Raw genomic sequence first — 14,561 nt, 5'->3', positions numbered from 1 at the left:
TGGAAGCTTTGCTGTCCCCTCCCTGGGGGTGCCCTGCCTCGTGCCCTCCTCCACCACCTGTGACCCTCCCCCATACTTGGGGTATGTGGCCCGTGCTGGCACTTCTCACTCCCTGGTTTCATCTACTCGGCTGGACTGGCAGCTGCTCACTGGCAGTCTGTGTAAGCAGCTTCCCCTGGAGCCCATCTCCAAGGTGTGATGGGACTCTCGCCCCCTGGAGGTGTGCAGCAGGCAGTCCTGGCGAACAGCCCTGAGTCTAAGCAGACTGGATGGTAGTAGGATTTTCTGGAACAGTGTCCTCTCTATTAGTCTTCCCAGCATGTGCCTTGGGTCCACACAATCTCAACCTGCTCATTACACCCACACTAAAGATTACAAAGGGAGCTCCTGCCCTGTTTTCTTTACCTTCTGTTTTATTTTTGAGACAGGGCCCCACTGTGTTGCCCAGGCTGGTCTTGAACTCCTAGACTCAATCCATCTGCCTGCCTGAGCCTCCCAAAGTGCTGGGATTACAGGCATGAGCTGCTGTAAAAGCCCCACCAAGCTTTTAATCATTGAATCACATCCATCCTGCCCTCAGAGCCTCCAAGGATTCTGCGAGGTGCACAGGGCCGGTGAATGTCCCCATAATGCAGATCAGGACCTGGAAACCAGGGAGGTCTGAGTGGCTCAGGGCCACTGTGGTGAGGTCTGTGTCTCCTGACTTGGGTCTTCTCCAGGGTCAACCCCAGATTTTCTGTGCAGCCCCTCCTGGGTGCAGCCAGGTGCCTGGTGGTGACAGCACCACCAGGGGGCAGCAGGTACCCATGGCATTATTGGCGGGCAGCTGCCTGGGTCCTAGACCTGGCCGGTCCTCTTGGCCAGAGCAGGTAGGCCAATGACAGTGATGACAGAGGCCCCCTTCTTGCTGAGGGAGCCACCTGGGGAAAGAGACATTTAGTGCATCAATGCCCCGTGCTCCAGGCGAGGGCTTGGGAGAGTGGGTCGTTCTTCCTCTCTCAGCCCTTTCTGTCCCACCACGGTGGGAAGCCTCTGGATAATTTATCCGTCCATTCTTCACAAGCAAGTCCGGCGGGAGCGGTATCTCCCCACTCTAGAGCCGAGGGGTCGAGGCTTTGCAGGAGGAGGCATCAGCGCAGGCTCTCAGATGGGGCCGGAGGGGCCGGCTCAGGTTTCACTCCTGGCTTTCTGATTTCTCAGGGAGATGCTGATGGGTCCAATCTGCTGCCTCATCTTCCTCCGGTGAGCAAGGCTCTCCCCCTTGCCCTAAAGGTGCCCACTGCTGCTTCCTCGGGGAAGGGCAAGAGACGGGAGCCGCCGGCTCACCTGTCACCTGGCCTGAGTTTACCGCTGCAGGCCAGACCCTAAGCGGGGACCCCCTGCTTCCACTTCAAGTGGAGAAGGGGCGAATCTGACTCTCTGCAGAGGCTAATTTCCAGGACAGAAGCCCCATCGGAGGCCCTGGGCCCAGGAGACCCTCTCTGGGCTCCCTCCTCGCATCCCCCTGTTCCGGCCCCTGCACAAGGAAGCCAAGGGGTAAGGGGTCAGGGGGCTGCCCAGTGCTGCCCCAGCTCGTACAGGCCCAGGATTCCACCGGAGTCCAGGGTGGGAGCCCTCAGAAACTGCACCCCAGCCTCCGGGGCTGAGCTAGTCTCAGAGAAGGGCTTGGACTTGCCCGGGGTCCCCCAGTGAATCAGCAGTGAACACCCGCGGTTCCTGGCAGCTGAGCCAGGATCCATATAATTTCAAATGCAGAATCTGTTTGTCCTTGAAGCCCCTCCCACCGTCACACGTTGCCAGCTGGACAGAACGCGCCCCCACCACCCAGGGTGTGGCCCAGAAGGGAGATCAGGGCGGATCAGCACGGGGCCGGCTGCGACCCTGGGCCGGAGAGCACCTTCCTGCCCTCACTTCTGTCACGCATTCCGTCTTGGACGCCAGGAACTGCCCGCTGGGCAGCTGCGAGTGGCCAGGACTCTGGGCCAAAAGCTGGGGAATCCTGGCCTTTATGCAGCGTCGGGGGGTCTTCCTGTGGGCCCCCGGCCAGGGCGGAGGACAGGAAGAGGGCTCTGGGAGTCCTGGTCCGTGCGCCTTCGGCCTCAGCCTCGGGTATCCCGCTGGGGCGGCTTGATGGGCCAAGGGGGCTCAGGAAGCTTCGGCCCAGCCCGGTGCCCCCTCCCGAGTCTGAGATTTCCGAACGGCCATGCAAGGGCGCCCAGCGCGACAGGGACCACCTCCTGCCCTCCACGGAGGCCCAAAGACACCCAGGAGGGACGCCCGGCCATCACTCCAAGGGCGAGGTCGCTCCCCCATGGAGAAGGGTTCCCCAAAGTCCGAGCGCCCTCGGAGAAAGTCGCCGGGACCCGGGCCTTTGCCTCAACCCCCGCCCACCGCAACTTTCGCGGGCGGGACCGGGGCAGGAAGTGGGGGGGCGGGGGCGGGGGCGGCGCTTGGGACGCGGGGAGGTGCCAGACGAGCGCTTCGGCCCCGCCCCTGCCCCGCCCGGCCGTGGCCGCGCCCCCTGCGCCCCCAGCGCCCCGGAGCCGCTGAGCCGCGGAGTCGTCGAGTCGCAGCGCCGGGCGTGAGGACTGCGGGCGGGGCGAACAAAGCGGCGGCGACGCGGACGGCCCAGGCCCGGGACGCGCGGAGCGAGCGACCCCACCGGGCCTTTGTCTCGGGCGGGGCAGGAGCGGCGGCGGCCGCGGGGCGCCCGGAGCGCAGAATGCGGCGTCCGGCGGCGCGAATCGGGGAGCGCTGCGGCGACTGGCTGCGTGGAGCCCGGCCCGGGGCCCGCGGGCACTTGCGTGTGTGAAGCGGGGAGATCCGGCGCGCTGCCCGTTGCCCGCCCCGCGGCCGCACGTGGGCGGGAGCGGCGGCCAGAGAGGAGCCCTAGGAGGAGGAGGAGGAAGAGGAGGGGACGCGCGGCGGCGCAGCGGGGGACCTGGGGCAGCCCGCGCGAAGCCCCGCCCCGGTCCTGAGCCCCGCGCGCGCGGGCGGGATGCCCCGCGGCCGCTGCACTTTGGCTCAAGCGCTGCCCTGAGCCGGTCGGGCCCGCGGGCGCCATGGAGCAGTGGCGGCAGTGCGGCCGCTGGCTCATCGACTGCAAGGTCCTGCCGCCCAACCACCGGGTGGTGTGGCCCTCGGCCGTGGTCTTCGACCTGGCGCAGGCGCTGCGCGACGGGGTCCTCCTGTGCCAGCTGCTGCACAACCTCTCCCCCGGCTCCATCGACCTCAAGGACATCAACTTCCGGCCGCAGATGTCCCAGGTGAGCGCCCGGCGCGGCGGGAGGGCCTCAGGGCTCCGGCGTTCGCGCTGCCCGACGCGCGGACGGAACGCGGAGGTCGCAGCGGCGGCGGCCCAGGCGCCCTGGCTGGGGCGGCCGTGCTCTGGGACGCGGGCGGGCGACTGGAGGGCGCGCCCCGGCCCTCCGAGCTGCGACCTCAGGAGGCGCGAAGTTGGCCAAAGTCCCTCCAGCCTGGGTCGCGCCGCCGTCCCCCCAGTCCCCGGCCACTGCTCCGGTGCGGCGGTTCCGCGGTCTGCGCCGCCTGGGATGGGGGAGGCTCCCGCGCTGCGCTTGCTCTGCGGGGCCCTGCGAGTGGCCCCTCAGTCCCCAGGGAGCCTGCCGAGCCGGGTGTAAGCGTCGTGGGTCGCATCCTCGGGCCTCGCTCCTGCTGGCCGGACGCCCGTGGAAGAGCGGGCGCGGTCGCTGTGCCGGCCCGGGGCGCGGCTGGAGGGCCCGGGAGGGGCGCGGGGCGGGAGTCCTCGGGGCCGGAGGGAGCTGGGTTCGCCCCGGGCACCGCCCCCTCGCCGGCCTCCGCCTCTTCCAGGACCCGGGCCCGGGTTGATCCGCCTCGAGGATCCCCAGGGCCACTTGGCGCCGGTCCTGGCCCCCATCGCTTTCCTAACACCCCCACCCCTCCTCCGGGCGCTGAGTGTGGCCTTTGTCGCGGCGGAGACACGCGTGCGGCCGCGGGGCCAGGCAGTAAAATGCCTGCCCCGCCGAACGGAGCTGCTTTTCTTGGCCTCTTAAAGGGAACTTGGCTAAGACTTAAGCAGAATGGAGGCTTCCATCCTCTTCTCCAGGGGTCGCGGAGTCCTTACTGGGAGCAGCTTAGAAGAGGTCGGGGGAGGCAGAGGGGGTGCCAGCCGGGTCCAACCAGCATCAACGAGGCGCCACCTTTCAGCCAGCTCAGCAGCCCGTCACGGCGCGCAGTGGCAACTCCATGTGGAGAGGGATCATTCACCAGTGGGACTTAGGACGTGGTTCCTGGGAAGGAGGGAGAGTGAGTCACTAGCGATTCCAGGCTGGGCTGCCGAGGCCTCTGCCCTTTGGTGGTGACTGCGTTTCCTAGGAGACCGGGCCCTTCTCTGCTGGGTTGGGGGGGCGCTGACAAAGGCAAGCCCTGAGGGGAAGGGGCCGCCTTCCCACTGGGTAATTATTACCCAGCACCGCCTGGACCGGCTTAGTAGGAGCCCTCAGGAGCCTCCCTGGGAGTCAGCCCTTCTTCCCGCAGAGTGTCAGTGGTCAGGTGCAGGTGGCGGTCACCGCAGCAGCGGGCTTCCCCAGATCTGTTCTCAGAGCCCCACGGGGACTGGGAAGTCTGGACTCCATTTTATGGCTGGAGAAACTGAGGAGAAGGGTAGCTGTGGGGGAGCAGGGCTAGGCCTTGAACCGAGGCGGCTGCCTTTGATGTGAGTTCCAGGGGCTGCCCAGGCTGACTTGCTCGGGCAGGATTTCCGGCTGCTTGCAGGCTGGGGCTCAGGGCAGAGGCAGGGCAGCTGGGTCAGCACAGAGGAGGCTTGGGAGGAACCCAACCTTGCGTCGTGGACTCGCTGGGTCTCCGGGCTGCCCCTCCCCAGCTGTGGTTTGGGAAGATGGGAAGAAGAGGGGGCCCTGGCTGTGGCAGGTGGCTTGGCTCAGCCTTTGCACTGGAAGTTCAAGCCAGAGACTTCCTGGGGTCTCTGGAGCCATTGGCCAGGCAGCAATATGAACCCCGATACAGGCCCCTTGAGCCTTGCTGCTGGGCCGGTGGAGGGGCGTCTGGGGGTCCCGCTGCCCAGCCGGTGAAGGGGTGTGTAGGGGCCCTGCTGCCAGACTGGTGGAGGAGTGTCGTAAGGGCCCTGCTGCTGGGTGGGTGGAGGGTATGTAGGGGCCTGGGCGGTAGGAGGACCACATGGGTGTGTATCTGTGTGGCTCTCTGCTCTGATTGAATCCTGGCACTGTCCCCTCCCAGGTAGGCAATGACCTCCAGAGCCTCAGTTTCCCCATCTGTGTCATGAGAACAGTCATAGCAGTCCCCTCTTAGCCATGCTGTGAGGATTTGCTAAGGGCAGGCACAGAAGGCACACCCTTAGCACAGTGCCCATGAAATGACCATCACCTGGACACTGGCATGTATGGCCCCGTGTAGCTGAAGCTGACCTTGCCCTCCACTCCTCTGTCCCGTGGAGGGTGGGCCGCCTTTGTACGGCTGTTGCCTGCACAGGGATGGCTGCAGGTGCTCCCTTAACCCTCACGTTGGCTATGACGGCCCCATCTGTATGTTCACACGTGGAGAAACCCCTTTACTGCATCTGGCTGCCTGCAGGAGCTGGGAGAGGGACTTCATTTCTCTGTGTGGCTGGTGTTTGTTATCTGGGAAACTCACTTTTTTTTTTTTTCTTTTTGGAGATGAAGTCTTGCTCTGTCGCCCAGGCTGGAGTGCAGTGGTGCAATGTCGGCTCACTACAACCTCCACCTCCTGGGTTCAAGTGATTCTCTTGCCTCAGCCTCCTGAGTAGCTGGGACTGCAGGGACGTGCCACCATGCCCAGCTATTATTATTATTATTATTATTATTATTATTATTTGAAATGGAGTCTCGCTCTGTTGACCAGGCAGGCGTGCAGTGGCGCAGTCTCAGCTCACTGCAACCTCCACCTCGGATTCAAGCAATTCTCCTGCTTCAGCCTCCTGAGTAGCTGGGATTACAGGCGCTTGCCACCATGCTTGGCTAATTTTTTGTATATATATATATTTTTTTTTTGAGATGGAGTTTCGCTCTTGTTGCCCAGGCTGGAATGCAATGGCGCTATCTCAGCTCACCACAATCTCCGCCTCCCAGGTTCAAGTGATTCTTCTGTGTCAGCCTCCTGAGTAGCTGGGATTACAGGCATGTGCCACCTCACTCAGCTAATTTTGTGTTTTTGGTAGAGATGGGGTTTCTCTATGTTGGTCAGGCTGGTCTCGAACTTCTGACCTCAGGTGATCCACCCACGTCGGCTTCCCAAAGTGTTGGGATTACAGGCATGTGCCACCTCACTCAGCTAATTTTGTATTTTTGGTAGAGATGGGGTTTCACCATGTTGGCCAGGCTGGTCTCGAACTCCTGACCTCGTGATCCACCTGCCTCGGCCTCCCAAAGTGTTGGGATTACAGACGTGAGCCACCGTGCCCGGCCCACACCCAGCTATTTTTTGTATTTTTAGTAGAGACCATGTTTCACTATGTTGGCCAGACAGATCTCGAACTCCTGACCTCGTGATCCGCCTGCCTCAGCCTCCCAAAGTGTTGGGATTACAGGCGTGAGCCACGGCGCCCCACCCATGCCCAGCTATTTTTTGTATTTTTAGTAGAGATGAGGTTTCACTGTGTTGACCAGGCTGATCTCGAACTCCTGACCTCGTGATCTGCTCACCGCAGCCTCCCAAAGTGCTGGGATTACAGACGTGAGCCCCCGCGCCTGGCTGAAACTCATATTTCTTAAGGGGTGGGGATGGGAGGGGGAAGAGGTCATCTCCACCCTTGGTGGTTGGGTCATAGAAAAATCACATCTGCCCTTTCTTACCTGCCCTGCTGTGGCCTAAGCACAACCTTAGGTGGGGGTTGCCGCCTGTGTTTAATAGGTGAGGCTGTCAAGGTTTGGAGAGCTTGAGTGACTCCTCACCACGCCACCCCTCCTGCCCTGATCGGTAAGTGGCAAAACCAACATAGGGATTGCAGTCTCCCTCCCAAGACTGTTGAAAGAAATGATGACTGCAGACCTTCCTAAGCTGGCTTGCTGTCTTGCGGACTTTCTGAGAGATGTCCCTGGCCTCATTCTTGGGTTGTCATGGTGTGTGTCTGTTTTCAAGGGGTGGCTGGGATGGGGGGTGGGTGCCTGTGATCCCTGGCTAGTGAGTTGCAGGGTCCCTCGAGGGCACGTGCTGGGGTGTCTCCCACCTCCCTGCTAGTCATGGCATATGGGGCCGTCTAGCCTGGAGGCCTCTATAATGTTCCCTCCTTCCAGAATTGCCCCTGGCTTCCCATGGTGACATCCTATTTTCAGAGGACTTGGAGCGCCCCTCCCACTTTGAGTTTAATCTAGGCTGGGTTATTTGCCCTAATGGATCATCATAGCAATGTGCATTTATACAGCATCTGCTGTGCGCAGAACCGGGTGCTAGGAGGTGGTCACAGAGATCCCAGTTGCCCACCTGGTCATTTCTTCTGAAGCTGGCAGGGTCTGCTTTATTTTATTTTATTTTTTATCCAAAGTGCCTGGAAGCCCCATGGGTTTAATTAAACTAATTGGGTATGGCCACAATCTGCTGACCCTAACAAGAGACTGGGTATGTCTGGAGCAGCTTCGGTTGGGAGGTCCCAAGGTTGCCTGTGCCAGCATCTGCAGATTGCACCCTGAGGGCACCACCCGCCCAGTCTCTGACTTGCCCACATCGCCCTGGTAGCCTCTTCCCCGTAAAACAGATCAGGCAGCCATTGCCGGGACACCACGCAAAGGCTTGGCCCCGGGCCTGCCAGAGTCTGTCCCCAACCTCCGCCTCAACTCCCTGTGCTCCCTGCCTCTTCCCAGACACACCAGCCTGGCGATGTTTTTGGCATCCCCCTCCAGGGACTTTTTGATGTGTGCCATCATGAGCTGTGCGCTTGCTGGAAGACCTTCTCTCCTTCTAGCCTGGTTCTTCCTGTAGGAGCTGGTATCGGGGCTGCCTCCCCTTGGCAGCCTCCTTGGGTTTCACCCTCTTCCCACCCTGTCCTGCACGCGCTTCGAACCTCCATCTCACTCCTTCACTGTTCCAGGTGTCCCCCTGGCCTCGTCCTCTCCGCTTTTTGTTTCATTACACAGTACCCTTGCTGCTCGTTCTGCAAAACTCAGCAGCTGGACAGCTGGAGAGTGTAAAGGATGATCCTAATGAGGGACCGAGTGTGTCTGGAGCACCTTTGTGTGACTGCCCCCTTCTGGGTCTGAGCCCCTCCAAGGCAGGGCCATGGCTGGGCTTGCTCCTCTCTGGGTCCTTCAGAACCTTGTGCGTTCATTAGAGGAATAATAAATAAATAAATAAATAATGTATATAATTAAATAATAAATAAATAAATAAATAAATAATAATAAAACCCTGCCACATGCCATGCGGGCTTTGTGCCTGTGAGGGGAGGGAGGAGAACAAGCTGAGGCTGTCCCTGCTCTCGTGAGGCTTTTGGTCGCGCAAGGGCCCCAGTGGATGTTGATGAGGAGCTCGGTAACTGGAAAGCGACAGGGAAATACCCGAAGGGCTCCCGGTGGCAGCAGAAGGGGCCTGGCTGGTGTAGCCAGGGTCCAAAACACAGGGCTGCCAGGAGCAGGGGAGGGAATGCTGGCTGTGAGGCAGACAGGGACACCTTTTCTTTTTCAGGGGATAGATTGTATTTTCTAAAAAAATTTGAAAATATCTCAGTCGTAGGAAAGTTACAAGTACAGCACAGGTAACTTGAACCATTTGAGGGGAAGTATGGGGCTCAATGCCCCGCACCCCAAATGCATCAGTGCGTTTCCTACAAACAAGGTCATGCTCCTCTGTAACCACAGCACCACCGTCCCCATCCAGCCAACAGCAGCAATCCGTGACCCGTCCGCTTCTCCACAATTGTCCCAGCAAATGCCCTTCACGGCATACAGCTGCCTCAGGGCCCTGGGCTGCCGGTGGCTGTGTCCCCCTCTGTCAACCTGGGCCCGTTCCTCAGCCTTTCTTTGATGTTCATGACCTTGACTCTTTGGAAGGTTACAGCCTCCTTTGGTTATAGAATGTTCCCCCATCAGCAGGGTCAGGCCATGCACCTGTAGGGGCCTAGCTCAGCCTCCGTGCTGCATCCTTCCTGCTTCCTCCTAGCAGTTGGCACGAGGCTTGGATGTGCCCCATTGCGGGTGATGTTGTGTTTAAATTACTCTGTTAAGGTGGAGTTTGCTTGATTTCACTGCAAAGTTACTTGGCTTCCCTTTGCCCTTAACACATACTTAAAGAAGATACTTTCAATCAATATAAATATCTTGATATTTGCTTCTCCTTTTCTCCCTCCTTTCCTTCCTCTCTTGTCCTTCTCTGCTCATCTCTCTCATTTTTTTTTTTTTTTTTTGAGACGGAGTCTTGCTCTGTCGCCCAGGCTGGAGTGCAGTGGCCGGATCTCAGCTCACTGCAAGCTCCGCCTCCCGGGTTCACGCCATTCTCCTGCCTCAGCCTCCCGAGTAGCTGGGACTACAGGCGCCCGCCACCGCGCCCGGCTAGTTTTTTGGATTTTTTAGTAGAGACGGGGTTTCACCGTGTTAGCCAGGATGGTCTCGATCTCCTGACCTCGTGATCCACCCGTCTCGGCCTCCCAAAGTGCTGGGATTACAGGCTTGAGCCACCGCGCCCGGCCTCTCTCACTCTTTTCTTCCTTTTCTTCTCATCCATCTCTGCTTTTCTTTTTCTTCTCTCCCTCCCTCATTCTGTCCCTTCCTGCCGTGTCTCCAGTTTGGGTTATGGTTTCCTATTTTACTCCATGCATATAACCTGTTACCATCATTATTTATGTTGATGCTCACACAGTCTCAGGTTTGGCCAGTGAGAACCGTGTTACACCAGCTTTTGCTTCCCTGTGTCTTTTGATTCGTCCTCATCATTCTTCGAGTGCAGAGGACATGTGAATACCGTGCCTGACTTCCTGGCACAAGATGTTCCAGGCTCACTTTGCGTTTCCATTGTCCCAGCTTAGGAACCAGCTGTTTGTCCAAGGAGCTGTGGTTCCTTGGTAGTGGAGAGGGGTATTTAGAAGGCAAGATCAGGGCTGGGCATGGTGGCTCATTCCTGCAGTCCCAGCACTTTGGGAGGCCGAGGCGGGCAGATCATTTGAGATGAGGAGTTTGAGACCAGCCTGGCCAACGTGGTGAAACCCCGTCTCTACTAAAAATGCAAAAATTAGCCGGGCATGGTGGCAGTCGCCTGTAGTTCCAGCTACTTGGGAGGCTGAGGCAGGAGAATCGCTTGAACCGGGAGGTGGAGGTTGCAGTGAGTGGAGATCGCGCCACTGCACTCCAGCCTGGGTGACAGAATGAGACTCCATCTCCAAAAAAAAAAGATCCAACTCCCCCCACCTTGCAAAAAAAAAGAAGGCAAGGTTGGATGAGGTGTGCTCAGTGCTGCTAGGGTTTTCCTGCTTCCAGGCACTCTCAGTGTTCACACCTGGGGAATTGGTGTATGTGTGTGTATTTATTTATGTATGTGTCTCTGTATCCATATATGTCTATACATGTTGACATGTGTATTTGTTTTCTGCCTATATTAGTGCTGCCAGATAGAAATATAACGTAACCCACATCTATATTTTCAGAATTTTGGTGGTTGCAATAAAGAAGCAAAAAGAAATGTGTAGCACTAATTATAATAATATATTTTACTTAACCTATGCTATTTTTTTTTTTTGAGACAGGGCCTCCCTTTGTCCCTCACGCTGGAATGAGTGGCACAAACTTGGCTCACCGCAACCTTTGCCAGCCATGTTCGAGTAATTATAGCACCTCAGCTTCCTGAGTAGCTGGGACTACAGGCTTGTGCCACCACGTCTGGCTAATGTTTGTATTTTTAGGAGAGATGAGGTTTCGCCACATTGGCCATGCTGATAACCTCTGCGTTTTCAACAGGGGCATTATTGCTTTTGAGGGGGTGAAAATCAAATCTTTGGGGATGAAGAAATATTATTCTTATGGATTATTTTTAGAGACAGGGTCTCATTCTGTTGCCCAGTCTGAAGAGCAGTGGTGTGATCATGACTCACTGCAGCCTCAAACTCCTGGGCTCAAGGAATCCTCTCACTACAGTCTCCCAAGTAGCTGGGACTACAGGTGTGTACCACCACGCCCAGCTAATGTTTTAATTTCTTGTAGAGATGAGAGCTTGCATGTTGCCCAGGCTGGTCTTGAACTCCTGGGCTCAAGCAGTCCTCATGCCTTGACTTCCCAAAGTGTTGGGATTACAGGCATGAGCCACTGCAGTCAGAAGAAATCTTATTTTCATGAATAAACTACAGATGTGCATGCCACACAAAACACAGAGACAGGCCGGGCACAGTGGCTCACACCTGTAATCGCAGCAGTTTGGGAGGCCGAGGCAGGCAGATCACCTGAGGTCAGGAGTTTGAGACCAGCCTGGCCAACATGGTGAAACCCCTGTCTCTACTAACAATACAAAAAATTAGCCGGGTGTGGTGGTGCACACTTGTAATTCCAGCTACTTGGGAGGCTGAGGCAGGAGGATCGCTTGAACCTGGGAGGCGGAGGTTGCAGTGAGCTGAGATCACGCCATTGCACTCCAGCCTGGGGGACAGAGCGAGGCTCCGTCTCAAAAGAAAAAACAAAACAAAAAACCCACAGAAACAGCATATCTGCAGTATTAAAATTTCAGGCAGGGAGGGAGATTAGGAAAGGTATCTGAAAAGGCTCCTTGGAGGGACAGTAATGAAAATGAGGGTGAGAAACTTTCATCTTGCAAGCATTGGCATTCCCGCTGGGCAGGAGCCCGGGAGCATGGGGTGGGGTGGGGTGGGAGCCCTGGCTGTTAGTGACAGGGACTCACTGGGAGTGGGACTTGAAGGCTATGTTAAGCAGGATCCCAGGCTCAGGCCTGGGGTCAGCAGGAAGGACCCCAGGCCGCAAGGAGGGCAAAACCTGGCATTGGCGAAGATAAGAGATTTCTGCCGAGTGTTGCGATTGCAAAAACCCTGGCTTTGGTGTGGGGCAGGATGAGACCGGGAGGAATGCTGGGTGTGAGGCGTGGAGGCCGCTGTGAGAGTGACCTGCATCTGCCTGCAGTTTGGGCCTTGGAGATGGGTCGGGGCCCTGGCGTCAGGGCGGTGGACTTCTGGAGGCAGGACCTTGTTGGGGGTCTGGCGTGGGTGAGCGTCCAGCCCACCCCCGTGCCTCTGCGGAGCCTTTTCTTGCTCTGAGGCCCAGGTCATGAGGATGTCTCCTCCCTGGAGATCTTTCTGGCCTTCCTGGAAGGACACTGGGTTCTGGCCTGGGTGGTGGGCAGCGTGGTGCCCTCTTTTGAGGTGACTTGTGAGGACACATGTTCGTCCCTGTGTCCAGGCCATGTCTGTGGGCTGTGGCTTCCCAGTTTGAGGGGTGGGATTCCCAGGACAGGGACAGCGTTGGCAATCCGGTGGGGCCAGTGTGGAAGACCCTGGCTTTACGCAGATGCCCAGACCTGAGCCCCCAGCTGAGACCCCAGCAGGCCTCCCTCCTGACTGCCCCTGGAGTCACCTTCTTCTCTCCCAGTGTCCCAGCCCAGCCATTGCCGTCCCTCTCCTAGAGCAGGCGGTGGCAGATGTTTCGGTGCAGGGCTGGATGGTAAATATTTTAGGTTTTGTGAGCCAGACGGTCTCTGTCACGACTATGCAGGTCTGCCCTTGCAGCACGACAGCAGCCCTGGGTGGTCTGTAAACGGAGGAGTGTGGCGATGCTCCCATGAAATTTATTTTTGTAGAATGAAATTTGAAATGTATATCATTTTCACATATCATGAAATATTATTCTTATGCTTCCCCCACCAACCTGCTCAACCATTTAAAAACATAAAAACCTTGGCAGGGCGCGGTGGCTCAAGCCTGTAATCCCAGCACTTTGGGAGGCCAAGGCGAGCGCATCACGAGGTCAGGAGATCGAGACCATCCTGGCTAACACGGTGAAACCCCGTCTCTACTAAAAAAAATACAAAAAATTAGCCGGGCGTGGTGGCGGGCACCTGTAGTCCCAGCTACTCGGGAGGCTGAGGCAGGAGAATGGCGTGAACCCGGGAGGCAGAGCTTGCAGTGAGCGGAGATCACGCCACTGCATTCCAGCCTGGGGGACAGAGCAAGACTCCATCTCAAAAACAAACAAACAAAAAACACAACAAAAACATAAAAACCTTTCTTGGCTTGCAGGATGTACAAAATTAGGCAGTGGGCCCTCCAAAACCAGGCGGCGGGCCCTCTAAAACCAAGCGGCAGCCAGAGTCTGCCGCGCCCAGTCCTAGGTCCCCTCTTTCGGCCTCCCGCCCCGCCAGCCAGAGTCTGCCGCGCCCAGTCCTAGGTCCCCTCTTTCGGCCTCCCGCCCCGCCAGCCAGAGTCTGCCGCGCCCAGTCCTAGGTCCCCTCTTTCGGCCTCCCGCCCCGCCAGCCAGAGTCTGCCGCGCCCAGTCCTAGGTCCCCTCTTTCGGCCTCCTGCCCCGCCAGCCAGAGTCTGCCACACCCTGTCCTAGGTCCCCTCTTGCCGTCTCCTGCCCTGCCAGCCTGGTCTGCCGCACCCTATCCCAGGTGTCCCTCTTGCAGCCTCCTGCCCCACTAGCTAGAGTCTGCTGCGCCCAGTCCCATGTGCCCCTCTTTCGGCCTCCTGCCCCACCAGCCTCATCTGCGGCCACGTGTGCTGCAGCCACGCATGGTTTGGCGCTGCTACCCTGGAGGCACCCCCCCTGCCTGGTGTCACCCCCACCGAGTCTCCCTGGCCTTCCGTGCCCCAGCTTCAGGCACGCTGACTGCCTTCCTGTGCCTCCCAGTTCAGGGCCTTTCCCCTGCAGTTCCTTGAAGGGGAACCCTCTTGCCTGGCTCGCTGCTGCCGTCTGCTTAGAGGCCTGTCCTGGGAAACCTTTCCTGCCCCCAGGCCTGCTCGGGCCCCCTGACAAGGGCTCTTGGTCTCCTGGACTTTCCCCTTCTAAGTCGCACCGTTTGTTGTGTTTACTGTTCCATTTGTATCTAAAGCTTTTGGCAGGGGCTAGTCAAACAGGAAGCGATCAGTAAGAGCGGAGCTTTCTCCCAGGCCCTTGTGCCAGGAAGCGGACTGAGCGCTGCCATGACCCCAGCCCCCACCCTTGGGCAGTCTAGAGGGGACTTAGCTCTCAGCCCCATTTTCCTGATGGAGGCCGGGCTCCTCATGTCTGGAATGACACTGCCAGAAAGAGATCACTGGAAATGCTTGGAGACAGGATGCGTGGCCCGCAGGGGCGGCAGTGGGGACCACACTGGCCTGCTCGGCCACACTTAGCATCTTTTTTTTTTTTTTTTTTTTTGAGACGGAGTCTCGCTCTGTTGCCCGGGCTGGAGTGCAGTGGCCAGATCCCAGCTCATTGCAAGCTCCGCCTCCTGGGTTTACGCCATTCTCCTGCCTCAGCCTCCGGAGTAGCTGGGACTACAGGCGCCCGCCACCTCGCCCAGCTAGTTTTTTGTATTTTTTAGTAGAGACGGGGTTTCACCGTGTTCGCCAGGATGGTCTCGATCTCCTGACCTCGTGATCTGCCCGTCTCGGCCTCCCAAAGTGC

The 14,561-nt window shown here is 58.3% G+C and overlaps 1 protein-coding gene across 5 annotated transcripts in view; it reads left to right on the top strand.

The window, feature by feature from the left end:
* The first annotated feature begins 2,981 nt into the window (after window positions 1-2,981).
* LOC105471878 (vav guanine nucleotide exchange factor 2) overlaps window positions 2,982-14,561 on the top strand; it is a 235,450-nt gene continuing 223,870 nt past the window's right edge. For 3 of the 5 annotated variants that reach the window (XM_071078563.1, XM_071078564.1, XM_011724673.3), the window contains exon 1: window positions 2,982-3,266. In XM_071078563.1, coding sequence (XP_070934664.1) covers window positions 3,063-3,266 — 204 coding nt within the window. In that variant the 5' untranslated portion in view covers window positions 2,982-3,062. The remainder of the gene's footprint in view (window positions 3,267-14,561) is intronic. The other 2 variants (XM_011724678.3, XM_011724676.3) reach the window with 1 other exon arrangement.

Source organism: Macaca nemestrina, chromosome 14, assembly GCF_043159975.1.
Source record: "Macaca nemestrina isolate mMacNem1 chromosome 14, mMacNem.hap1, whole genome shotgun sequence".
Lineage (NCBI taxonomy): Eukaryota > Metazoa > Chordata > Mammalia > Primates > Cercopithecidae > Macaca > Macaca nemestrina.
This window is presented reverse-complemented; position numbering and strand designations above follow the sequence as displayed.